At 31.3% G+C, this 27,962-nt stretch overlaps 4 protein-coding genes and 1 long non-coding RNA gene across 8 annotated transcripts; 2 read left to right on the top strand and 3 right to left on the bottom strand.

Annotated features, from left to right (window-relative positions):
- Positions 1 to 1,065: 1,065 nt before the first annotated feature.
- On the bottom strand, positions 1,066 to 9,790 carry LOC117236372 (serine/threonine-protein kinase ULK3). 2 transcript variants are annotated; one of them, XM_033499254.1, is made up of 8 exons: positions 9,478 to 9,790; positions 8,180 to 8,331; positions 7,432 to 7,646; positions 6,344 to 6,570; positions 4,196 to 4,457; positions 3,910 to 4,104; positions 2,977 to 3,161; positions 1,070 to 1,305 (listed from the first exon to the last, which is right to left on the bottom strand). In XM_033499254.1, exons 1-8 carry the CDS (start codon positions 9,562 to 9,564, stop codon positions 1,192 to 1,194), a joined length of 1,437 nt encoding a protein of 478 aa, XP_033355145.1. In that variant the 5' UTR covers positions 9,565 to 9,790; the 3' UTR covers positions 1,070 to 1,191. The 2 variants fall into 2 exon arrangements, with proteins under 2 accessions (XP_033355146.1, XP_033355145.1); XM_033499255.1 differs by lacking the exon at positions 9,478 to 9,790 and having other exon boundaries at positions 1,066 to 1,305; positions 7,432 to 7,656; positions 8,180 to 8,317.
- Positions 9,791 to 10,745: 955 nt separating this feature from the next.
- On the top strand, positions 10,746 to 15,399 carry LOC117236371 (potential E3 ubiquitin-protein ligase ariadne-1). Of its 2 annotated transcripts, none has more exons than XM_033499251.1 (8): positions 10,746 to 11,110; positions 12,401 to 12,674; positions 12,753 to 12,926; positions 13,027 to 13,092; positions 13,183 to 13,398; positions 13,473 to 14,030; positions 14,107 to 14,333; positions 14,461 to 15,399. In XM_033499251.1, the coding sequence occupies exons 2-8, from the start codon at positions 12,468 to 12,470 to the stop codon at positions 14,540 to 14,542; spliced, it is 1,530 nt and encodes a 509-aa protein (XP_033355142.1). In that variant the 5' UTR covers positions 10,746 to 11,110; positions 12,401 to 12,467; the 3' UTR covers positions 14,543 to 15,399. The 2 variants fall into 2 exon arrangements, with proteins under 2 accessions (XP_033355142.1, XP_033355143.1); XM_033499252.1 differs by lacking the exon at positions 10,746 to 11,110 and adding an exon at positions 11,794 to 11,975.
- Positions 15,400 to 17,459: 2,060 nt separating this feature from the next.
- LOC117236333 lies at positions 17,460 to 20,153 on the bottom strand. The gene is made up of 3 exons (XM_033499176.1): positions 19,450 to 20,153; positions 18,420 to 18,881; positions 17,460 to 18,312 (listed from the first exon to the last, which is right to left on the bottom strand). The coding sequence occupies exons 1-3, from the start codon at positions 19,759 to 19,761 to the stop codon at positions 18,193 to 18,195; spliced, it is 894 nt and encodes a 297-aa protein (XP_033355067.1). The 5' UTR covers positions 19,762 to 20,153; the 3' UTR covers positions 17,460 to 18,192.
- A 700-nt stretch (positions 20,154 to 20,853) lies between these two features.
- On the top strand, positions 20,854 to 21,515 carry LOC117236336. Its single transcript, XR_004493837.1, has 2 exons — positions 20,854 to 20,971; positions 21,055 to 21,515. It is a non-coding gene; the product is annotated as an uncharacterized LOC117236336 (long non-coding RNA).
- On the bottom strand, positions 20,968 to 22,254 carry LOC117236334. Of its 2 annotated transcripts, none has more exons than XM_033499178.1 (2): positions 22,030 to 22,254; positions 20,968 to 21,221 (listed from the first exon to the last, which is right to left on the bottom strand). In XM_033499178.1, the coding sequence occupies exons 1-2, from the start codon at positions 22,173 to 22,175 to the stop codon at positions 21,188 to 21,190; spliced, it is 180 nt and encodes a 59-aa protein (XP_033355069.1). In that variant the 5' UTR covers positions 22,176 to 22,254; the 3' UTR covers positions 20,968 to 21,187. The 2 variants fall into 2 exon arrangements, with proteins under 2 accessions (XP_033355069.1, XP_033355068.1); XM_033499177.1 differs by having other exon boundaries at positions 20,971 to 21,262.
- Positions 22,255 to 27,962: the final 5,708 nt, after the last annotated feature.

Here is a 27,962-nt window from a genome sequence, read left to right as displayed (position 1 = left end):
ATGCGCGCGCCCTCCTTTTCCGCTTTCAAATCTTTTTTTTCGAAATTTTTTTCCTTTAAAATATTTAATTATATTTTACGATACTTTTTTTCTTTCTCGTGCTTGTTATCATTTATTGTACGAGTCGTCCGAAAGTCACATTAGTCAATTTCATAAATTGAAAATAGAGGAAAATTTGTATGTTTGTGTGAATATACAGTATTATTATTATTATTGTTGAATCGCAAAAAGGTGATACTCTCAAATGTGCCTTTCCAATTTTGCCAAATAATACAAATAGTTTTAACATTTTTTTTTTTTTTGGTATATATACATATATTTGTGACAAGTAGTCTTATAGAAATAAATCATCTGTTTTTTGAAAATTGGATATTAAACAAAAGATGTCATTGTGAATATTTGACGAAAATTCTAGTTGATCAATTTTATCAGTGTTTGTAAGTAAATTTCAAAATTATGTTTTCTTCAAAATGTCAAGGACGAGTTAAGGTGACATCAAGTCTAAGTATGCATACTTCACATTAAAAGTAATGTAAGCAAAGTATAACAAAGATAGTATAAACAGTTTATGTAATTTTACTTCAGTTGAAACTACGTACAATATAGATAACTTATAAATAAAGCAGAAATTGTGTGTGTCTTAAATATTGGTGTTCCGAAAATAAATGTAAATAGGTTTGCAACGCTCTAAGTGAATTTATGTAATTTGATAGAATGAAATAAATAAATAAAATGTCACACACATATGTGCACATATATTGTTATAAAAAATAAGTATGTATACGAGAATTAATTTATTAAAATTGAAAATTAATTAAGCATGATATGTTTCCCTTTCACTGCTCTTTCTTATCTTAATGGAAAACTAGTTACTCTATGCACTATCTTTTCGTGCGCCGTTTTAGAGGAGGAGGTTTTAATAAATAAAGAAGCAATGACATATTGCTGCTTTTACGTGCTGTATGACGTTGCGGGTAACATATTACCGAGGTATACCATTTGCATTGAAAAATGAAATATAAAATTATTTATTTTTTTCCATAAATAAATGGAAACATTCTATATATATATATATATATATAGATACATTATAATACAAGTGACACAGTAAGTACTCATATTTGTCTCGGAAAAAATTTCAGAACGTGCTACCAGTCCAAATAATACTTTATATTAAATGGAAATTTTGAATTACTGCAGTATGCATTGCTCGTACGTATCAGAGGCATGTTGTGCGGACTCCTCGATATCTTTAGTAGCTAAAAGCCCTTTGGTACTTTCGGCTCCTTTCATCCAGTATTGTACCTGTCAATTAGCATAACATTATAAAATGAAAAAAAGAATTGTGCATTACACATATATGTATACATATTCATAAACGTAATTACTAAAAGCGCGCAATAAATGTTGCGGGTAATCATAAAATTTAATTACGACGTTGTATCGAATTATTTGTCTCACAATATTGAAATCGTTCGATCGTTAAAATCGTTAGTTATTGCACAAAATAACGTGAAAAATGGTATGGTAAATTTGCAATATAAAGAAAGAGTTTCAATACATATGTATGTATACATATTTTTTAATAGTTGTAAATTGTAGGAATTATCTATGCAACCAGATATCTATTAGAAACCAGAGGTACTGAAACGGACACCATAATTAATTACAATAGCCCATCTTGATATGTTATAAGATATTAAATTAATGGTCATCTGTCATTTAATAGATGTTATATATGGTCGTTGGAAATTATTTATTTGAATTGGTATACGTGAAACCTCAGAGATGATGCATAATATATGAATGGCATAATAATTAAGATAACCACATGTAATTTGCTTGTAACACCGTTATTAACATGCAGTTCTATGATTATAATATAACGTTCACTAAATAATGACGAAAGTACGTTTATAAATTATATTAATTGCAGCGAAAATTATTCTGATATTTATAAAAGGATCAAATAAATTAAATACAAACAATTAACAACGAAGGGTATCGAAGGAAGTTAAATGAAAATTATTTTTGTTCGAATAAATAAATACATGTTTAAATAGTCGCCGTGCAAACTGGTAATTAGAAAAGTACACAAATATTCCACGACTTTGTATTTAAAAAACTAAGTACAATAATTAAAAATTAAAAATTTATCACTGTTAACAATCTGTCCTATTTAAACATTGTAAACCAACGAAACAAATTTGTGTAAATATAAGTATAAAAAGATCGACCACATTATTTAAAAAAACGATGCAATAAATATTATAAAGAGGGTAAAAATGGAATTTAGAATTTAGGATATCTTCTATGTTTTATATAAAAAGAATTTTTAAGTTAATCAATTTTTCCCGTTATTTTTATAATATACTCCAGACTCTGTTGAATTAAATTGAAAATGATTAAAAACATTTACCGAATTAATTAAAAAGTAGACGCCAATGGAAATTTCGTCCCAGTTGACGTAATTAAATATTAAAATCAAATAATTTTAAAGGAGGACAGATTATTAGATAAATAAAAATTTTGATTCTACATCCGGTTAATCCGACTTCGAGTTGCCGCGTTTATGGCTGAAACGTTAAAAACGCACTATTGTAAGTAAGCCATTGTAGAGTAGTCGAATTTTCCTCTATTTAGCTGTCCCACTTTCGAGCTATGTAGGTATATTTTATATCATAATTTTATACTCCGCAAAACAGACCATCAAATAAAAGAAATGCTTTTACATGCTTCCACTTATCCTCAATTTTTTATTCCAACAGCTAACGCGAAAACCAGATTAATACCAGAAAGTGGCAATGAGGTTAAAGGAGGTCGCAACGAAAACAACCCTTTTCCATGATAGAGTCTAGAACATTTAATGTATGTTCTACATATTTGTTACCTAAGTTCTATTTCTTGAATCGCATTTAGAAAAATATGAAATTGCATAAACATCCACATTCACTATTAATTATGAGAATTAATCACCTGTTTGTGTAACAAATCTCTTCTTCGACCTGGAGGTTCTTTTCGCAAAAGAGGTACCAATATTCCTAGACAAGATTGAAATTTTTCTAACGCAAGCGCATAATTTCCTTCCGCAAGATACAGTTCGGCGATTGCTCCTATTTCAAGCCCATCCGCCATACTGGTTGTACTTTTGCTAAGCGTTCCTATCGATAAATAACCACGATAATTATCCATAATATAATAAAATATACACACGTAATCTTGCAGTAAATAAGAAACAAATCTTTATTAATATACCTAAATTTTATAAATTCGCTAGTAAGAAAATATAAAAAATTAACGTTTAGTAAAAAATAATCATAAAATAATATCTCTTGGTGACGAGACCGATTGTTGAATCAGGAGTTGCTATCAATTACAGGTTATTCTAGATGGATAAAAAAGTTTTCCGTTGAAACAAAGCACACACCCCGTTTCATCTCAGCATGTGTAATACTTTTAAAGCCATATTGCTTTTTCTTATTTTATTGGAATTTCATAAGGATATTTTATTACATTTTTGTAACGATGAATAACGAATCAATTGTAAACTAATAATGTTAGAAACTTCCTCGTACCTAATTAGAATTATACAATGGCGTGCAACTACTTCGTATAGATATTTTTAATTTTAACGAACTTTATGTGTTATAGTACCTATATGAAACATTCTAATCATAAATTCAATTTAAACTGAATTAAAAATCTTATCTGTCTTTGTATTTTATATTTTATGATTCAATGTAATTATTAAATAATAACAAACTATCTTAATTAATGTAATGTAATTTCTGCAACAGAAGAAATATTATTCTATGAATTCTTCTATATAAATTAACAATTAATTTGAGTAAATTCTATTATTTTCACATTTTATTGGAAAGGTCGTATTGTAAAAATTTTGATACAAACGTAGTTCTTGATACACAAATGACGCCTCATTTAAAGATGATATCCTCTGAATAGAATATTCTTTATGCTCCACAGGAACACATTTATCTGTATCATTACTATTATCTATACAGGATGCTTTCAATACCTCTGCTCTTTTAATATAATCATTTATGCGTGATCTTAAACTTTCTTTCCTCTTTAAATCAGTCTCACCTAATAAATTCATAATTTAGTTAAAATATGAATGTAATTAATTAACAGTGAACAACATCAAATTTGTGTCATTTGTATTACTCTTTCTTACTTGTTACAATAGGAATAAAATATCTAAGAGCTTCACAATATAAATGTAAAGCTTCTTTCGAATTCTTTTCTGCATCCATTTTCACAGCCTTTTGAATTAACTCTACCGCCTTGTCGTAATTTTCCTTTGTTGGCGCATGAGCCAAATCCAGGAAATCATGGGCGAAAAATTCATCAAACGTTATCCTCTCGTCAGGGTTGTGTCTCAACAAGGACATCAATAAGTCCTTGCACTCCGATGAGACATGCGAGCCTTTCGGTAACTGTGATTTCATCACATCGACAAATACAGGAATAAATAATTTTCAACAATAAAGAACAAAAGAACAAAGAACAAATAATTTTCAAACGATAAAGAAATAAAAGAGATTCTTTATGTTCAGTAATATTCCGTATATTTTGTACAGATCTTGTACATTGTATGTTTCTTGAATTAAATTAAAAGATTTATAGAAACACACAGAAACGTCATATAAATTATTTGTAAATATTTGCATAAAAGATACTAAAGAAAAATATCTGAATATTTCTGATATTTTTAAAGGTAAACTAAAAGTTATGCAGATAATTTTTAAAAGCAGCAAGAATTTCATTAATGTTGTCGTTACTGTAAAAATCACTTTTTCAAAGATATTTAGTTTTCTGGTCATTTGCTTTTAGTAGAGCATAATATCTTTTGATAGTTTATTTAAAGCTCTTCATATATCGTTTTATTTATATTTTCAAGCCATAATTCTTATCATGGAAAATTCTTTACAACTATTTATGTATTCTCAATTGAAAGAATGTTGTTTAAATAACTCAGATCGTTCTTTCCAAATGTCGGCAAACGTCAACAGTCGACTGCAATAGTTGTCTACCTAAAATCTCGGGTACTTGCCTTTATTAACTAAAGATGTCTCTTGAAATAAAATTGATTGATTACTTGATTGCAGGATTTTCTACGTTTATTTTCTAGATGTTATGGTTTCAAAATTAGAAACAGTACTGCTATTCATTTGCATTACCTTTATCCTTGTAATTACATAATAAGCGATTTAAATCACATTATCATTGCTTTTCTTAGCTGCATGTACATTGCATACATGCATTATAGTACATTGTAACAAAAAAGAAATATGTTATACAATACTAAAAAAAACTCATCATACTTTCAACGTATACAAACGTCCAAAGTCAACATTTTTCTTAAACACACAATTAAGAAATAACATATCACCGTTGCACTTAGAACAAGTTTATACTTATGTACATATTTATTTCAATTCACATGTTCAATTCACAATCACACACTGTTCGGACAATTATAATTTTCGAATAATCAAATAACTTTCTTTTCGCACAAGGAAAGACTATTTATTTTGAATCATTTCATACAAATATAATAACATAATATTTTAATGGGAACAAAAACTTTCCAGTAAAAAATTCCACGATGTTTTCTATTGTTATCCTCGCTTTACAATTTCTTATAAGAGACCGTTTCTTTGTTAATCAATGTCGCGTTACTGTAACACTTAATTTCCAATTTTCAAATGTTCAAATATTCGAATCTTCAGATTTTCAAATTCTCGAATTTATTGTTGCTAGACCGCGGATATTTAAGCATTTACAAGGAATTGAAAAATCTCAAAATGTATAGGATGCTCATGATATACGAGAATATATGAAATATCCAGAATAAAGTATTCACTATACTATTTAACGAGTAAAACAAATTTCTATCTATGTTACGTCACGTTCCTAAAAATATGAAATTGCATAAAAATCCTCAACCTAGTTATCGTGCAATAATGTTGCAATTACGTATCTTTTATGCATTATTTATGCGTTATTTCGCAGCTTATTAATTCTCAATAAACTGATCGTTGCTCGAATAATCAAAGTTCTACTATCCTTAATATCTTCTTCATAAGATTTGCCTAATCTTGGAACTTCTTTGAGTACAAAATATACCAAATAATTTAAGCATGCAAGGAGATAATTCGAGCCAAAACACATAATTTATTCAGAAACTAAAAGTGACGAAAAATACAAGACAAATAAGAATACAGAGACAAATACAGTAACGAAGCAGTGCATTTTAATTATTCGATAATACTAATTATTCATTATATGTACACATAAAACAGATTAACAACGTAATCACCTTAATAGGTCGGCAGTCCTTGATCTTCTCAGCTAGCTCCTGGAAGCTGTTGCTAGAATACGGAGCTTCGCCAAAAAGGCATTCGTACATGATCACACCGACGCTCCACAAATCAACACGAGCATCATATTTGTTCTTCAATAAAATTTCTGGCGCCATGTAAAGTGGAGAACCACAAATCGCAAATTTTGTTTGCGAATTCGAAAGAAATCGAGCGAAACCGAAATCTAAAACGAACGTAGACTAAATGTCGTCGAATTCGAATTGAAGAAATTGATATATAAAGAGGCAGCTCCACTTTACAGGAATTTGAGTATATAACTAAAAAATCAATTGAAAATCATCCGTCGGGTTAATCAAAAGGTTTCTAGCGTTTTTAATAGTCTATCTATTTTACTATACAGGGTGGTTGGTAACTGGTGGTACAAGCGGAAAGGGGGTGGTGATTCTACGCGAAAAAAGAAGTCGAAAATATAGAATAACAATTTTTCGTTTCAGGCTTTGTTTTCGAGAAAATCGACTATGAATTTTCGTTCGGTACGCGTGCACTTTATCTAGTCACGTTCAAACGGATCCCACTGTAGATCGTTGTCTGGATGGAAAAATTTAAAAAAAAAAGAAAAAAGAAAAAATAAAAAAAAATTTGTATTCTATATTTTCGACTTCTTTTTTCGCGTAGAATCACCCCCTTTCCGCTTGTACTACCAGTTACCAACCACCCTGTATATTCGATGAAGCTAACAAAATTGTTTCACAATTTCCGAATTATATTTAAGAAATAATTTTCCTGATCTTTATTTAAGTAAATGATATCTAATACCAGGAAAATTCTATTATTGGATAATCTTTAAATTTTTTTTAATTTCGCTACAAATTTTTTATCAAACAATATTTTTCCAAATGTGCTGAAAATTCATAATCAATCAATATTCCTAGTAATAAACTTTTGTACCTTTAAACATAAAACCTACATCTTTCGTTCTCTTCCAAAAGATACAATTTGAATATTGGAGCTGTCTCCCTATTACTGGAAACTTCAATTGTATGAAACTAGAAAAAGAAGTAAGAATTCAGAATGTAGAACGGACCTCCAACTTTTAATGTTAATTGTGGCCTTCTGATTAGCAATAAATTTTGGGGTTTCAAATCCATATGACAAACATTATTATTACGTAGATATTTTAGAGCGAGTGCAAGTTGTTGCAAAAATCGACGACAAATTTGCTCGGGTAACTTGTGCCTCTTCTTTATAAAACTCGATAGATCGCCACCATCACAGTATTCCATTACGATGTATATGTGCCTGTATTATCCTGAACGATAGATATACTTTTCTGCGTTGTTCAGATTAATTAGAGGATTATACCGCTCTTGAAAACGCTTTACAAAAGTATTTCGTATATATAATTTAGATATTAATGATTTTACATTAATTAAAAATTAAATTAATGTCTTTATAAATATAAATCCCCTAATTATTCTTAATAATGATTTCGAATAAATTTTAAATATAAAATGACCAGTAATAAAAAAGAACTGTGTCGCCACCACTTGGAAATCTAATCCATCAATTAAGATCCTAAACAATAATATATATTAGAGTATAATAAATTATTAATACTTTAAACAATATTAATAGAATATTGATGACGTATTTCGTTTATTATCCTCCATTTCGGAAATAAAACTGCAAATAAATCTTAACTCCGTATATTGCATACACGTATGTTCATATACATATAAATATACATGTACATATGTATATATGTACGTGATATTTTTTATGGCGTTCATAGTCTTTTTTTACTCTGAATGTTGGATGTTCAACGAACTAACCCTTCGTCCCAAAAAAAATCCCTCATTTCGACGATATTCTCGTGGCGCAGTATTTTTAGGAGATAGATCTCCGTGACGATATTATCGATAGCCGACTTGGAGAGTGATGATTTGTCTACACACTTGATTGCGACTACCTCTCGGCATCCATCCTATAAAACGACCAACAATAGCATAGGGTTAGCCTCGCCTTGAGATAACGCTACTTTCAAACATCTTTTTCTGGCCGCCTCTCAATTCTGCGCTAACAATCGACACAGTTCAATGTTCAGTCATAGAAATACATTAAAACAAGTTGAATTTGAATGGATGACCTGTTACATTTTCTTACTGTGTTTATCAATGCCGGGGAAAAAATAGTGTAAAGGTTAGTATAATCTCGTAAACGATCGACGACGGAAACATCGGAAATATGTGCAGTACGTTTTTAAAATTATTTACACGATACTAATGCTGTGGATTGTCATTTTTGCTTAAATCAGTTAATATTAATTTATTAATTTTTTTGATAATAAAAACGTACTTCCTTTAATAAAAATCTTACTTACTTAAACTTTTTATTAATATATTATAAAAAGTGTCAATTTGTTTATTGTATGCAAAGATATATTTCGTATTTTAAAATTACGACTAAACAATGATATTTTATTTTTCATAAGAGGACCATTAATTAAAAAGTTAAAACATGTGTACTATGTTTCTCCGTACAGTATGCCACAGTTTTAAGTGTATTATATGCAGCACGCTTAAAATTCACAATAGTCGTAGTGCGTACAAAATGCATTAATCTTTCATTAAATTCAAATTAATTCAAAACTGTCAGAATCAGAATTCTGTTAAAGTCATTTATTTACCGAATTATATGACATACATATATGCATATCTCATGAACCTCCATTATTGGAAACACAATACACAAATATTGCAAATACGTACATCCAAAAAGTAATAATATTAATACATATAATAATCTAGTAAGTTTTACTGTTATATAATAAAATCACTAGAAATATAACTAAACACATCATATAACGTTAAGCAACTTTTTATCTTAAAGCAATAATTTATTAACACAGTATTAATTTTCTGTCGTACAGTTCAGATATATCTAAACCTAAATAACATGAAAATTTACTATTATGATTTCATGCATATTAAAGGAAAGCTGTGAAATAGAAATTATACATATTTTATGTTACAATGAATCACATGTGCAATTGTGACGCCTGTTAACCTAGTTACAACAATACCATCATATGATTTGTATATGTACGTATCAAATCTCAAAATATACATACCTTCTTAAAGGCTTTGTAAACAGTCGCGTAACTCCCCGCACCGATTTTTTCTAATAAAGAATAATCACTTACGCTGGGTAAACTCATTTTACCCTGTAACTCTTATTCAATTCACTTCGACATTTGTCCCGAATATTACTACACTATGAGGTTAACGTAACTTGACAGAACGCCGCGCCGTGAGCTTCTGCTTCTTCACTTATCGTTCGTACACACATTGGCGTAATATTTCGAAATTTCAAACGATTGTTTAAACTTTAATTTCTCACTCCTCTCGTATAATGTATATAACACATATACAGGATGTATACCACGCAATCGTGTCTAGTTATAACTTCGTCACTAGCACAGTTAGAGAAAAATGTGAAAGGAGAAAGATGAATGGTTCAAAGAATACTATACCCATAGGGTCATGTTTGTTATAGAAGAGTAATGGTGTACGTGCAATCAACAATTCTATTACTTTTTTTAATGGAATTGGTTACTTCTTTTTTTACATAAAGACATCCTACGTAAAAGAGTATTGAAGTACAATGATAAAAGACTTATTAGTTATCGAGATATTTTTAAAAAATATCTTTTGTTCATTGCACACATGTACCATTGCACTCCTAAAAAGCACATGATCCTACGGATGTAGTTTTCTTTGAACCATTCATCTTTCGCCTTTCACATTTTTCTATAACTGTACTGGTAACGGAGTTATAACCTGAAACAATTGCATGGACCACCCTATATGCATATATTATATATAATTAATTGTATATAATCGTCCTTTATATACTCAATTTGGAAAATAAGAATTAACATATTTTTATGCCTCTATATAAAACTGAAGTTTGTATTATGAAATAACTTAAACATTCATAGTTTATGTAGAATGTGGAACAATATTATTACTTCTACAGATTATAAGAACTGTAACTTTATGGTTGTAATCATTAATTTATTAAGAAAATTGACATCTTGACATCTATTTCTCTATGCAAAATAAGTAAGAGAATTGAAGTTTGTACAACATTCGTAACTTAAAACCTCGATCGAAAGTTAAAAGGTTCGTAATTTATTTATAATTAGTAACTTATTTAGAAACTATTACTCTGAAAGGTTATAAAATTGCGACTTTATTGTAATAATTATTAATTTTCTAAAAAAAATCAACGTATTGTTATTATCATATTATAATAATAATTTGAAAATTATTTTCAAAACATTTTTGTGTAAAGACGCCCATGTGTGTCAGTTGTACGTCGCGTAAGAAGCTAACTTCAGATAGTTGACTAAAGTCAGTAAAAACGGTACTTGGTGACGAGACATTTCGTTGTCGCGTCCCTCTTAGATTCTCAATTCCTCGGATAGTATCACGTGAAATTTAGTGTCTATTGTCGTCCATCGATCAACTCAAATCTTACATTTTCGAGAGCGAGCGCAAAAAAAAATAACGTATTTGACTCGATAGAAGAAAAAAGTCATCGCACATACTGCTATGGACGTGACAGTAGTGTTCGAGCTATAAGCTCGTCTCTTTCTTCATGGCAAACGGTGCATTCTAGATTAATTTATGGTTTTACTCGATTAGCCTACTGATTTGGTGATTTGTCCAGTGCAATGGCTAAAAAGATTATCGTGCATGGTAATATATCTGTGATGTGTTTCAACATCGATATATATTTAGCATAAAGTGTATCTGGTGTTCATTAAAATCCTTAATCGAACTTCAATTTCATCTTACTAGTCTTCTTACACTCAGAACGATATCAAAGTGAATTTTTCTTAGTTATCTTTCTACTATTCGTGGAAAATTGTTGTGATTGTTATATTCGTCAAGTATATAATAATATTTATATATTCAGTTTATCGTTTTCATTAATTATACTGTACTCCATAAAATAACAAGATATTTTTATTTATTTATATATTTTCATAAACATTACCAATTACTTAAAATGATTGAAGCGTTTGGGAGCAAAAAATAGTTAAGCCTCAATTCAGTCTCAACACTAAAGGTGTTAGTATGTTTTCTTTTCCCAATCTAATATATGCATAATGTTTCTTTCAATATAAGATATAGTTTAACAAATTATGTTAAACCAATTTTTTTACGTCGAGGTATAATTATCCGTAATTATGTAAATCGGTTGATCACAATATAAAATCTAAAATTGTGTAAAATGAATGGACTTTAAAGCAAAAAATTAATAGTAAGAAAAGGACAATATAAAATATCAATTCAATAAACAGAGGATGTCATTGGGTAGTATGTATACAGAGGTGTTCTGATTGGCTAACAACACGATGGCTCATTCATCCTTACTCCGTGAAAATAGCTTTCAGTGTATCAGCTGCCGGAGTTCAACTCGGATGTTTTGGCAGCTGATTTTATTCTTGCTTGCGTTGATGGCAAAAATATTTTGAAGTTTTAACTGTTCATATTATTTTGAGAATCGTTTAGTATCGTGATTGTAAATTTCGTTAGTTACTATCGACAGTAAGTTAAGGTAAACTCATGACGAAGTTTCTTGCTTTATTCGAGAAGTAGCGAACGATGACGTCATGTGTTGAACATAAGCTGTTTTCACCTTGTTCCGCTACAATAGTATTTCGCGGGTGCAGGTGTGATAGCTTTTCGAACCAAAATTGTGTCGAAATTCATCAAGTGTAATACCAAACCAGTTGCAAATACATTCGTGTTCACACTATTATTTTTTGCATAATTTCGTGGCCATTTAAGTTGGGGTACAAATTGAAATAAAAATGTGTTAGTGTACTGTTTTTATTTAACTATCATATACGTACACCAGATAGTTTAATTGTTTTCAATTACAATGTAGTGGAACAAATGAGTCAAGTGAACGTTCACAAGATTTCGTTTAAAGGTCAAAATACTGGATATAATATAAATTGTATTTATTTCTTTATACAGGTACAAAATATATAAAGTAAGTGGATATATTAGTATTTCAATTATTTAATAAATCAGAAGATTCACAATGGATTCTGAAGAAGAAACATACGATGATGTTGATTCTGGTAATGAGTCTAGCGGAGATGATGTTGATTTTGCAATGGAAATAGAGGCTGGAAATCTAAGAGAACGGGCTACGGATGTTGACGATTATCCATTTGAAGTCTTATCAACAGAGGAAATAGTGCAACACATGGTTGATTCTATTAAGGAAGTTAACACAGTTGTAGAAGTATGTTTTATTCACAAGATTAAAAAAAACTTTTAATTTTTGTTATTACAGTTGAAATATTTTATTGTTTGATTATAGATACCAGCCACAACTACACGTATATTATTAAATCATTTTAAATGGGATAAAGAAAAATTAATGGAGCGTTTTTATGATGGTGATCAGGAAAAGTTGTTTGCAGAAGCACGAGTCGTTAATCCATTTAGAAAGGGTCCATTAATAAATAGAACTCAATCTTCTCAAAGTTCACTAGTACATAAAATTCTATACTATTCACTATGTATAAAATCAAATGTGTGTGTGTATGTGTATGTGCGTATAATTGCATTAACAATATATTTAAAATTTTTAGGCCAGAAGAACTTCAACAAATGGTACAGAAGAATGTGGAATTTGTTTTACTGTTCAACCATCTGCAGTATGTATATGAATACCTACAAAATACTAATTTGTGTTAAAATCTGAAATCGATGCTTGTATGCATTAAATATATCCAAAACAAATTTAGATGATGACTGGACTCGAATGTGGACATCGCTTTTGTACTGGCTGTTGGGGAGAGTATCTCACAACCAAAATTATGGAAGAAGGAGTTGGCCAAACGATTGCATGTGCAGCACATGCTTGTGACATTTTAGTTGATGATGCCAGTGTTATGCGTCTTATAAAAGACTCTAAAGTGAAATTGAAATATCAACATTTAATAACAAATAGTTTTGTTGAAGTACATATTTTTTAATCTTTCATTTTATTGAAAAATTATGTGACAACAATACTATTTAATATTTTTTTTTATAGTGCAATAGGTTATTAAGGTGGTGTCCATCTCCAGACTGTAATAATGCAATAAAAGTGCAGTATGTAGAAGCAAGACCAGTAACCTGTAAATGTGGACATACATTCTGTTTCCATTGTGGTGAAAATTGGCATGATCCAGTAAAATGCCATTTGTTGCGCAAATGGATAAAGAAGTGTGACGATGATTCTGAAACGTCAAATTGGATTGCAGCAAACACAAAAGAATGCCCAAAATGTAACGTCACTATCGAAAAAGATGGTGGCTGTAATCATATGGTGTGCAAAAATCAAAATTGTAAAACTGACTTTTGTTGGGTGTGTCTTGGACCATGGGAACCACATGGTTCAAGCTGGTATAATTGTAACCGTTATGATGAGGAAGAAGCTAAAGCAGCACGAGATGCTCAAGAAAAATCGCGATCTGCATTACAAAGATATCTATTCTATTGTAATAGATACATAAATCACATGCAATCATTGAAATTTGAAAGTAAACTATATGCAAGTGTAAAAGAAAAAATGGAAGAAATGCAGCAACATAACATGTCATGGATTGAGGTAAAATTACTTATAGCTAAATCGAATGTAGTTTAATGAAACGAAAAGCAGCATTTTATAAAAGAGTCATTTTCAGGTACAATTTTTAAAGAAAGCAGTAGACATTTTGTGTTCCTGTAGACAGACTCTTATGTATACTTATGTTTTTGCTTATTATGTGCGGAAAAATAACCAATCTGTGATTTTTGAAGACAACCAAAAGGATCTAGAGGGCACTACAGAACGCCTCTCTGAATATCTTGAACGAGATATTACAAGTGAAAATCTTGCTGATATTAAACAAAAGGTTCAAGACAAATATAGGTAGGTCATTAATTAGTAAACATATTTTTTCCTTCTTTTATCATTATAACACAATTCTATTAAATCAAGAACTAAATTGTTTAAGATATAGAGCATATATACATGTGTGTATTATTTTTATTTTAAGATATTGCGATAGCCGGAGGAAAGTGCTTTTGGAACATGTACATGAAGGTTATGAAAAAGATTGGTGGGACTATGTCGAATAGAAACCTGAACCAACTTTGTTTTTTGGGCATACGAGACAAGATTTCACTGTTGACACTTTTGCCCCAGCTGTGATAAATCAAGAAAGCTGACAGAAAACAAAAATAGAGCATGTCATCAAGTGATTTACATGTTACATATACTTTAAACGTAATATGATCTGTGGCAACACATATATCGTTATGAATTTTTGAATTTATTAAAATTGAATCCTATTACCATCAGGCTAATTGTAAAATACTTTCGCATTAATTAACGATGCTAATTTGCGCTTGCTGTGTGCTGTTTATCGTTACATATTTCAATCCCTCATAAACATGCCTTGCAATAATATTTTCAAGTCTCAAATGAATTTTATATATTAAATATGTCGAATGATAAACGATGATATAAAAGAAATCGAAGTGTGTTGCTGTATTGAAAAAAAAAGGATTATCGAAAAATTTGCTTAATATATTTTAATGCCATAGTATAATACATTGTGTATCCCTTTTCATACTACTATAAGATTCTCCGGAAAAGTGTTATTTGATCTATGGTTAAAAACTTTTCGAGAATGCTTTAAATAGTACATGAAAAGGCTAATATAGAACTAGACTACATTGATCTGTCTTTTATTGTCAATCCTGTGCACTCGATTTATAAAGGGATAATTGGATATAACAGGATACTGGTGCAGATAAGATTCATAAAATGTCTTACCATTTTTGCTCTGTTTTGGACAGTAATACGTCCAGGCTATAACTGCCAATCTTTATGAGAAACTGAACTAAAGTGATCATGTCGTCAGTATTGTGTGCAATCTCTAGATAAAATTATATTTCTTTACCTTTTATTCTGTTTTTGTTTACATAATCTCCACGAAATTATACTCTTAAAACGAATATTTTTTGTATTTGTAAAAATAAAAGATTGAAAATTGTTTCATAAGTAAAAAATAAAGATACTTAAATTATTAGTAAACTATAATATTTTCTTGCTTTAAGCAAATTATTAAAACAGGGTCCAACATTCGTAGGGATTAATAATTCACATTATTCAGCATTAATATACCGAATAGGAAATTGAATATTATTTATACCCAAACCACTCAGTTTTAAAGGTATGGAAATATCAAATATTTTCGTTTATTTTTTTATTTAAAATCAAGAAGAAATTAAACATTTTTCCTTTTACTTAATATATGATCGTTGCTTCTTTAAAATTTATTTCATGTTTGGTGAGAGATATTCTTAATACTGACGATATGTTTCATATATCATTAATCAAGTAATTGATGGTTAATGATTGTGGTACGTTGGTCACTTATTGTTATATAAGTGGGGAACGAAATGAGTTCCGTTTGTATAGTTATATAGTTATATATTCACACGTAAATGCATAATACATACTTATACATAGTTGTAATATCGATATTAGCAACCTTAAAGTAGAAACATTTGAAGGTTTATTAAAAAGAATTGTTGATTCTTACTATTATCCTCGTTAGGATATAACAATTAAAAGAAAATAAAAAAAGCAATTGTGTTCTGTACAGTCACAAGATCTGAGTAGAAATAAGAAAAACTGTTAGATATATTCACAGCAAATTATTCTCAAGTTTATGATTTTGTATTGTATGTTCATGTAATGCATAAAGTTATAAACTATAATCAAGGAATTATTTCTTTTTTTATATTCAAACGTTAAAAAGTATTTAAAGAAATTTAACAAATTTTGTGTAATTTATACATACATCGATCATTCGATTATTATTATTAAGACCTGTGCGATAAATTTCAGTAATTGGTTTTAGATTTGAATTGTTAAACATATCTCGAAAAACATAATACATTCAAACAATGCTGAGATTTTTGGATAGCAACAAGAATTTCATAAAAGTAATGGTATTATTCGAAGAAACAAATACCCGGTTTACAAATTTTTTAATAGTTTTCAATAACTGGTGATATGTGTACAGAAATCGCGTAAAGTATTTTATTAGTAAAGTATGTCATTAGTAAAAGTATGTGTTTAATTTTCCAATAATCTAAAAGATTATCTTAATCTAAAGATTAAACACATCGATACTTTACGCTGGTACCGTATTAAACGGAAGGTAAAAGGATACAGGACATATTATAGATACTCTCATTACTAATTATTCTGTATTTTAGAAATTTTTGTGGTTTGAAATCTTTGCATTCTGGTATCAAATAATAAATCAATATATTTTGAGTAGTACGTAGATTGTATTTACGTTTGAATAAGTATGCTATTTTAAATAAAACTATATCAATATCTACTAAATATATTTTTAATAATTCTACCGCGAAAACATTAATTCTTTTTTAAGATAATACCTTTTTTAAAATTGAATTTTTTTGGTAATAATACGACTTTCATACGAATCAGTTTCTGCAAAGTATTATAATACATATAAGCAAGTATATTTAAGAGTAATCGTTTTTGAAATTAACAGTGACCTTATTTAATACATAATTATTTTTCATTCTTTTTAAATGTATTAAGGTTTTATATTTTTCGTGATATATTTTATATATGACATCGATAACATTTAGAATGTATTATCAAGTAATACTATAGTCAATAGTCGTTAAGTGTACAATAAGACATTAAAATCTTCGATTAGATCCAATGATTGAACATTTGTTATAAAAATCAGCTACTTGGATTTAATTATCTAGCCTCCTTTGCATTTGCTAAAGTTTTATATTTTAAAAGTTGGAAATATATCACCTAAATATTTCATTCATGCAAAATATAGTACCAAGTATGTATATATACTTATATATATAATATATAATATTATATATATAATATGTAATATATATATATATAATATTAAGCCTATCACATTATTTTGTAAATGATTTTTCTTGTTACAGGTTTAAAAATAACTGATACAACTAACAGAACTGAGGTTTTGTGGAAATATTTATTCCGAATACTCGTATAAAAATTTTTGCGATATCATTAGAAACTATCACGTATAATATTCATTGCTGTTTAAGAGAATGTTGCTGTATATTCAGTGAGCATTGTTATTTTAACTGCTTTTTTTATAAGTTCCAAGCATTTATTATGATGGTCTTTGATTGACAAGGAAATTTATTAATATATTTTCTACCTAGAATAAATTATAAATAAATACATTTAGATTGATTCTACCTAAATTCGACAGAATTTTGAGATTCCTGTTTGGTATAAATACCTAAAACGTCAATTTTGAGTATTATATGAAATTACTTTGATAAAATATCTAGATTAATATTAAATAAAATTTGTTTTCTCGCTAATTTAACTAGTCCATCGAGCTGCAGTTGTTATAAAATATGAATATAATAGGAAACTTGTATCGTTATCGTTCACTTATGTTACATATTTGTTGGAGTTATATAAAATGTAGGATGATTCTAAGTTGAGTGACATTGATACGATAATTGTGCAGGCTGCAAGGTTGAAACTTAATTTATATCCTGTACTTATTCTTTAAGATACCTTTTGGATCACACAATTTCACTTTCTGTGCCAATATAGAAACTTATGTAAGCTTCCAGAAATCATTTCTCGACATATTTTGGTAAAAAATAAGTACACTGGAAGATCTCACACGAAACGTACCCTGTAGACATTAATTTCTAAGAGTATATCAGGAGGTCACTGTTAAGATCGTTGCAACCAAACCAAGTGTAGCACCTGTCATTATAAGACTTCTCCAAATTGCTCCACTTATTTCTTCTGCCACAGGGTATTCTATACAAAGTTGCTCCTAAGGAAATACAATATGTGCATATGTCAATGTAACAAAAACTTGTGTGTCCAAACTACAACAATTTCTATGTATTTGTATCCTAATTTTGGAAACACAGCACTTACCCATCCACCGTATCCTTTGATGAAATGTGCAACTTTCTCACCAATAAATCTGGAGACGTAAAGAGGTAATTTTTTCTTTAGAGTGTGCATTCGTCTATCCCGTGCCCACAGAGCGAGTCTACCCATGAATGCATATAGACAAACGATTCTCGCCCATGTAACTCCACCGTGTAAGAACAATTCGTCCGCAACTCCCATGAACGCTTCGTATGCCGTATCTGGCACAACGTTTAGACGATTTACCATACTTGCGAAGAGAATACTATGTTTATTCAACATTTGATACACGTTGTGTCTCATACTACGGGAAACTGGGTCTTGAGATATCAGATATATATCTTCCTTCAGTAGATATCGTATCACATCGTTGGCTAAACACTCTGCTGTTCGCTCTATGGAATCTTCGCAGAGAGTATACCGCGAAGACGAAATCAGCTGCGGAAAAAAGTTTTGCAATCGGATCTGAAAGAGATCATTTCTTCGTTATTTTAACAAATTAGTCACACTCAATTTTTTGAAGTAAATACACATATGTGTGAGAAAGCGGAATAGTAACTAGACGATTAACGGTGCTTCGCTCTCATTATTTAGAACATCGAATAGTGTTTTCGTATATTAAATCTTAACATATCATCAGGGAGTCAACAATCTAGGATTAGATTATTTAATTTGGGAATTTTTAATCTCTATTACGGCGAATGTAAAATACGAAATAGAATTAAATATCCTAAATTTCAGCAATTTGACGAAAATCATCAAAGTCAGTTATTAAGAAGACAGTTATTAGTAAATAAGTTACAAAAATAAATAACAGAGCGAGAGGTTTAATTTTGAAATCCGACTTTATTGACCTTCCCCGAAAACGCGGCAAGAGCTACGCGCGAGTTAGAAGAAGAAAGAAACAGGCGCGAAAGAGAGGAAATTCGAGGATATAGCTTATTGACAACGGAGTCGAGTTAAATGAAAGTTTAGTTCGGTGACTTAATACCTAAGTTAACTAAAGCGAAAGTATCGATATGTATGTGGTTACCTGACAAACTTCGATAAAAGACATAGCGGTATGTGCAGTGCCGATAGCATATCGGCACAGAGCGCCGTTATCACCGGCAATCGGTGTTCCACCGCCTCCGTTACGATCCTGTGGAATCACAGTATCAGCGCTTCCGCCGGCGTAGTCGTTGTCGTTAGAGACTCGCTGGCTCGACGAATTCTTGTTACCGGGGGGATCGCATTCCAGGATGCCGCCCACTCTGGAATGCGGTTCCCCCCGCACTGACGCACCCTGCCCCTCTCCATCCGTGAGGATCTCATTGTCCGGTGGTGCACCGTCGTCGCCGGCCATCCTCGTGTACGCACTCTCTGATCTCTTTGAGACACCGGTGTGTGTGTCAGAAGTTGGAACCACTCTCACCACAGAGAGGGACCAGATTAGTCGTAGGCACTAATCGCGATTCTTAAAAATCGAACCTCCTTTCTCGGGTTTTTAAAACATGGTTGTCTGTTGAAGAGTGAGCTGCTGAACTAACGCTCGAAGCGCCGGGTTAACGAGCGCTCTACACGAAAAACTTCGGCTCGCCTGCCAGACGACGTAACGCTCTCTACTTTCCCGCGGCCATTTCCGAAGCCGAACCTTTAACCGCTCCTCACTCCTCCGTCTGCTTATCCCCACTCCGAGTTTTACGTTTCCCACCAGACTCCACTACTAGTCCATTCCCTTCCATCTATACATCGCACGTTGTATAGGACGTTGCAAAATACAGTGGCTCGCGAAGGTGTTTGGATTCTTATCGTACAAAATTTTGACGAACATGTTATGTGTATTATGTGAAATTTTTGAAATTTCATTACCATTGCAGTTCTAACAATAATCGTGCAAAGTCGCTAATAATTCTGATATTTTACATAGTTCAAAGTTCTCTAACGATAAGAAAGCTGGAAAGTTCGACTATATGTAATTCGTGAAATACCTGATTATTAATAGTCCAAAACAATGCCAATTTTAAAATTTCGCGGCTCTAAAAAGGTTAATTCAAAGTCGAAAAGTCCAAATATTTCTTGTTTGATTCTATGCATTCTATATATAAGAATTTTATTACTTTTATTTTGCTCGTACATTGTTGTCACAATAATGAAGTTTCATACTTTCGTTATAAATCTTCTTAACATTGGACATCCGTGATATAAATTTCTTTTTCTTTGACACGCTTGATAATTAACGATAGGGCATGATTGAACGGATGGTATTGACACGCCATATTCAAATTTCGAAGAAACGATATTTCACATTTCTCACTCTGATATAGTGGTCAAAATTTTATCAGCATGGCTTCTGAGAGACTGAAATATGCGCTACATATTTTGTAACCCTCTGTATACTAACACAGGTTACTTGAATGGTGCACACAACGGTACAGGCTTCTATGGATCATTCACGATTTCTCCCCACCATTGACCATTGGTGTATTCCGGCACGCGGTTCACACTGTTATCCACTGCTCCATACAAACTCACTGTACATGTACGTTCGAATGTAACGTGCATGTTGTAAATGTGTAAGTGACTCAACTATCTCTTCTATATTTCCTCTCTCGTCCCTACCCTCTGTTCACCTTTCTCTCTTTACTCTCCTTCTCAGCGAGGCGCCGTCGATAACCTCCTTCCCCTCGAAAGAGTGCTCTCGCGCACGTGCACGGTCACAAGCGCGAATACCTGTGTGCGCCCTGGGAATCGAACGAACGGAATTTTCGATGGAACGCGGAGTTCGCCTGCTATCGGCCACCGTTCTTAGCCGTATTCTCGCCGCTGTATTATTCACGGAGAATGTTTCTTCAGAGATTAAGCCACTATAATCGGATATACGATACAGTGAGGTTTTGTTTGGAATTAATTTCTTATTGTTCGTTTATCGAATTCGCTTTGTATACATACGTGATAACAAGTATATTATTATAGTTGATACTAAGTATTGAAGGTTAATTGTTATAGTTGCTACAGTGGTTGGTGCAATCATGACAACGAGGTGTGACAATGTATCGATCTTGAAAATTTGATATAGTATTTATTCTTTTCTTTTTGGCAGCATTTGAATCATTGTAGCAATTCAAATTCCATAGAGAAGTAACGCAAAGGAACGATATCTATTACCATTTAACAAACTATTTGCCATAGAAGTTACCTTTAGATTTATCGATCCTGTTATGGGAGATATAGTGACCAACGCTAACGAAATTAATTAGAATACTTGAATAAAAAGGACAGTCACAAATATATTCTTTCCTCGTAAAAAATTTGTAATAATTTTAATATTGAAATAACAGTATAAAATTACTTAATGCACCAGGAAGTGCTCACAAAATGAAGCGTGTACTCAATTTAAAATTACCCGACAGTCAACGTGTTATGCAATAAATGATTTGCTACTATTTTTGTGAAATATAAAATATGTTAATTTGAGAGTAACGATAAAGATATAACTTTATCGAGCAATAAGATTATATCGTATTATAAGATCATATTAATCAAAATTGTATATGGATTTCAAGAAATTGCAACACTTATTCCAATGCCGCTGGCGCGCTTGGTGAAAGCCAGCCACGTCACAGTTGCTAACCTAAAGGTGACGTAGAGATCGTTGGGGATGACGATAGTATTCCAGTCATTGGTAGTTTCCCATTTCATTGATGCCGTGCTCCCTGTTATTATAACTTCCTGCTGTGCAGTCGCATGGGTCCACCATTCATGTTGTTTGTCTTCCATTGAATTGTCGGTAGATAGCCTTCTTTTTAAGAGAAACTTCTTTTAATGAGAAACATATTTCAAAAGAATTATTTCAAATGATCCATGAATGTTAAGGAAGTTAATAAGTTTTAAAATTATTCACTAATTTTAAGTAAAGTTACCTATTAATTTTAAAGAACTAGAACTCTATTAATCTCTACCCAAATATATTTTTTTATATATTATATTTGCTTGTTAAAATGAAATCAGTAATACACTTGAATCTAATTACTTAGTATGTAAAGTTTACAATAAATAAAACGGTGTGCCAAATACTTTCTACAGTCGTTGTAAAGTTTTCTAGATTCTACGTCGTCATATTAGAATCTTTATTAGTAAGTAATTATAAATACGTTCACCCTCTATCGTTATACAATTAAGGTTCATAACCTTAAAATTTCCTACTCGTACTAAATCGTATCATTGAGAAATTCCTTATATTACCAAAAATATTATGTCCAATCTAAAAAAAGAAACATAATTTTGCTTTCGTATAAAATTTGTTTTTACCATAGTAGTAAGATTTCTACGGTTACATAACCACGTAATTGTTTGGACGATATTTCTCGATAGGACAAAAAGAGGGACAAAAACGTCTGGGAAGAAGACGATCGTCACAAAGTGTTGGCGCGTCGATTCACATATAACGAATACGATTGGTATTCGCGATGGTGCAGAATGTAGTGGTATTTGTATTGTAGTGGTGGTCACGGCGTATTTCCAAGAAGGAATTATTATGTTGAAACTGGTCGGCGCGGCGCGGCGTGCACGCCGACTGACTCTGATCGGCGGCGCGCGACCGTGCCCGCTCTTTTCTGCCTGTGCAACCTTCAAAGGCCACAGAATGCGTCGATGAATGAAGTAGGAAAGTTGCAGAGTACCGAGCCGACCGGATGTGTATACTAGGTGGTCAAGAAAATGAGAGCTACTACGTCATTCAGCAACTAGCTAGTTTTGCGCCCCCTCTCAGTGGTTAGAGTCGCTGCTAGACGCTCTAACGACAATTATCAATCACTTTATTTTTACATTGTCTCGATATTAAACCATCTTTAATCGCTCTTTGTCTTTTACTTGTCACTTAGCGTATAGACTTCTTTTTTTTTTAATTCTTCGCACGCTATATGAAAGATGTAGAAAAGAAGTTTAAGGTAAAATAGTTAGTGCAAAATAGATTAAAAAGGATGGAATGTGTTAAAAGTTGAATAAAATAATGATATATGTTTATGTAATATGAATAGCGGAAGTTCAACTGCTTCTGATGAAGGTTGTTTAAGACTTATTTGCTCCATCTTCTCCAATGTACAGTGAACGCAAAAAGTAGGTTTATATTTTTCTCTTCCTGACACGAATACGGTGAAGCTTGGTTTATACATATAGATTTCTCAACGGACGATCGATAATTTTATCTCAGTGTGACGGTTTTGAAATAGGACGAAGTACGACAATTTTTTATAAGCTTCTTCATATTGCACATAACTTGGTACTACAAATATCTACGCTTATTATCAACAACAATCTTTCCAACTTCCGTCTTCGTCCTTGCTTCTTGCCTCTTTGGTTTTCTGCAACTAGTTTATTCTCCTTCCTAAATTATTCAAAGGATAAGTAGTTCATAGATTCTTCCTGCTATTTATGATTTCTCGTTTCTAGGATAGGAGTTTATTTCAGAATAATCGCGTACCAAATAAAGCTTCAAATAGCGTTCAAATAAATGAAATTCATGTAAACGGATTTCTATCGAGTATTTAATTTATTTCAAAAAGAAAATATTTGTTAAACTACCGACTTATTAAATACCACCGTTTTGTGTCCCTTATATACTTAAACACTATAAAAACATTTACTCAAACATTATACTGTAGTACTCAAACACAGATTCTTTTTAAAGACATGTATCTTTAAAGGATCAAGCTTGATCTATGAATTTCAGTCTTTCTCATCGCGAATGGTAATTATCTATGAGATTAGAAATATTTGCTGATGGAAGGTCTTGTAAGCCGTACGATAAACGATTTCTCTTAACCAAAGCTCGCAGGTGTCTATCGACTTTGTCTATGCGTTATTCGAGGCGGTTTACCTTTCTATACCAAATGTGGATAATCACACACGTAAGGCATTAATGCTTGGCAGCCGGACATGGATAAATTGGCAATATGAGTCACGTATAAATGACATCTAATTGGGTCATTATCTCACAGTTGCTTCTTAAAGTGGCAAGAGACGCAATAAGAAGCTTTGTGGATTGGCAACGTTTCGCACGACGAATTCCTTAGGAAAAATTTAAATGTATCTCATTCTCGCACTTCGCATAAAATACTATTTAAATCCCACTTTTGATTTAACTGGCCAAAAATATAACGTACATTGCAGTTATATTTTACATTCTTTAAAGTATTTGAACATTTATAATAGAATATTTTTATTAATCTAATCGAACTTTTCGAGAAGTTGTATTCAGACAATCTTTTTCCGCTTGTCAACGTAAAGAATCGTTTTTAGATGATAAGCTTCTTAACTTCCGCTATGAATTTTCCAAACATAACCTAATATTATTAGCGAATTACGAGTGTATTATTTGCCTTGTTGGGTACTATTTCTATATTACTTTTCGAAAACCACTCTATTACTTCTCATGGTTTAGGGTGGCTTTCGTTAGTCTTTTATTGCATTTGCTGACAACGTTATTTTAATAAAGAATTGAATAAACCAAGATGTTTTGTCCATATTATATTATAAAACTTTTTTGTGTTTATAATTCGCAATGGTTAAGCTTCTACATACTGAAGTGCTTCTCATACTTGTTTCATTTCTTTGTTGTTTCGCGATAGGAGATTGCACGCGTATCGTTTGTCTCTCTCGATAACCCATCCGTTCTCGAATTACCTTAGATTGGTAACAATTGTGCTTTATCCTTCTCTGGCCCATTAAAATGTCAGCCAGTCGCTGACAAACATATCAACTACCGCGACATCCGTCAAGTCGGACCACGTGTCTTGATAGTGGTCTGCAGCTACGATTGAAAATATCGTTTCACTTTGTTTTCTCGCCGCGAAGTGGACCGTGGGAATACAAGTGAGTGAGCGGCACACAGTATTTCAGGGGAACTCGTGGCAACCGGCTCTCGGTAGCTTTTCTTACCATCATTCATGATACTATGGTACGGCAATAGGATGATTGCCTGACGGCCGATGCCTAAAGTGGATAAAGTCTTCTATAGTAATTTAACTCGAACAGGGCACAGGGGTGTGTTAGATAACCAGCCTTTTACATTTTACTATCACTGAGTTGGCCTAACGACCAGCCGTGTTTGACCTCTACGTCCAAAAGCATGTTGTTCGTCATTTGGATAGTTGTCCCTTTGAGGTTTCGATATTAGTCGAAGCTTGAATTTGCGATGTTATTGGCTAAGAATGAAGGTTATGTTTATTCATCTGGAACTCGGTAGTTTTGTAAGCGTCAAAAAATCTGGTCAACTTGTTATTCAATATTATATTGTATGTTTAAAACTATCCTGTATAATTTGTTAATAAACATTCATATTCATTGAATAATTTGACGTATCTATCGATCCACGTGGAATAATCTAAGTCAATAAATTTGTTATTTAGTCCTTTGGGCAGTTTCACAAAAATTGATATATTTGAATATAAATGACGAATGATAATAAATTATATCACATGTACTACTTTTCGAATATATGTATTAACCCTACTCCTGGCGGATGGCGAATCCATTCGGATCTAGACGTACGTCGCTCCTAAGTTGCAATTATTTTAATGTATATTCTATATTTGCAGAAACGTTGAAGGCAACACGAACTCTTTGCACGTTGCTAAGATCATCCGCTGTTCGAGGGTTAATCAAGATCCGTGAATTATTTCCCTAAATTAGATTTTAGGAGCGACAGACTTCTATTAGATTTCTGTAAATCTTCATAACTATATGGGAATTATGTCTGAAGAGTATCACTCGTGTCAAGTGAATGAAAGTAATTTTAAGCCAACTAAATAATCTATGGATTTTATTACAATGGAAAAATTATTTCATAAATCAGCTATTCAGATAGTTGGTTTATTATTTATTTTTAATTCGTTCTCATAGATTAGTATGACTTAACAAATTTTGGCTAAATACAAAATTCAAACAATGGTAATATCTTTTGAGAAGATTTGGTTTCCTGTTGGAATTATGATAAAAAATCTTTTTAAATCCAGACATATATCTACCATATCTCACTATTCACAGACAAGTGGTGCACTCGTGAGCTACCATTTAAGTAATAAAGGCTACCTTAAGCGCTATATTAAACCGAATCAAACAGGCTGGAGCCAGTATATACAATTTGAATATTTAGTTATGATAAGGAACCTTATTCGGCCATTTTTATTCAGTATCCTTCATACATCGCCAAAAATGTAGAAATATAAAAAACGTAGGCTAAAATAAACAGTTAGGTTTTAATTATTGATTGCACATTTTTAGTATTATAGTGTGCAATTTTAATTAATTGTTAATTTCATTAAATGCTAATGAGAATACTATGAATGCTAATAAATCCTATTAATAAATTTTCCATTTTTTATCTGTACATTTTACATTTTTCTATCACTATAGATAAGCTGTTCCAATGATAGGTCCTACTTGAAATCTATGTTAGTTAAAGATCGATGACTGTTTCGTCAATTTTGTGACATCCATTAATCACTAAATATATTATTTACTAGATTATTAGATTTACTAGATATAGTATTACTAGATTACTAGATAACAATCAAGTTCATTTTTTCTTATTTATACTGTTTACGAGATACTTCTATATCTTTATAGTATCATTTCGTAAAAATTTTGTTGCGATAAATATTCACTAAAAATTCATTAAAATGCATTGTATACGCGTCTATTGAAGTAATTGGTGCATGTTTGTAAACCTGATTGGAACAAGTGCATAGGTTGAGTCGTTCGGTGACCTCTTTCTTTCGCATAGTTACTTTTCTGTCGTGTATGCATACAACGTTGAATAATCACGACAATATAGCAGCCTCGAGTAATTAAGGAGTTATACGCTTAGGAAAATTGAATCAACGTTACGATCGTTTCGCGTAACGTTTCGCTAATTGGATCCTCGGATGTAATTTCATTCGTTTGTTTCATTGGACTCCATCAAGAAGACAATGTTCTATAAAAAGTTAAGGTAATTATTATTACCATGTGTGAAACGAATATTACACTCAACAAATCGATAAAATTATTAAGTTTATATAAATTAAGGTAATGTTTACGCAAACTATTGCTACAAAATTCTAGAAGAATACTTTTAATAACTTACGAGAACGCCAAAGATATTTCAATATGGCAACTTAAATTGAATTTTAATAAAAATTAATCACGACTTCTCATTTTCAATTGCCAATGGTTACTTTACTAGTTATTAATCTTCTATGTTACAGATAATGATAATATGCAACGAAGAGTTTGGAAGAAAAGTTGTGTTAGTAATAAAATCTTTTATTTGAAAAATCTATGGACGAAATTAAATTCTAATGGAGGAAACATCGAAAAACATTACGTATGAGATATGTCGACACTTCGATGCGCGTTATATTCTTCATTTGCTGCCACATATAGAAATGTTACATATTAAAGAAATTCGTAATTAGATTTTGTACATAAATAATACGAATGTACATAACACAAATCTCATATCATTTTCTATACTTTTTCTTTTTCAAAAAAGAATTTACTTGTGCCACTTTTCCCCTAAAATCC

This window comes from Bombus vosnesenskii, unplaced genomic scaffold (genome assembly GCF_011952255.1).
Source record: "Bombus vosnesenskii isolate JDL3184/JDL3185 unplaced genomic scaffold, Bvos_JDL3184-5_v1.1 scf7180000013348, whole genome shotgun sequence".
NCBI lineage: Eukaryota > Metazoa > Arthropoda > Insecta > Hymenoptera > Apidae > Bombus > Bombus vosnesenskii.
Note: the sequence above shows the minus strand (reverse complement) of the source record. Positions and strands in the feature narration are given on the sequence as shown.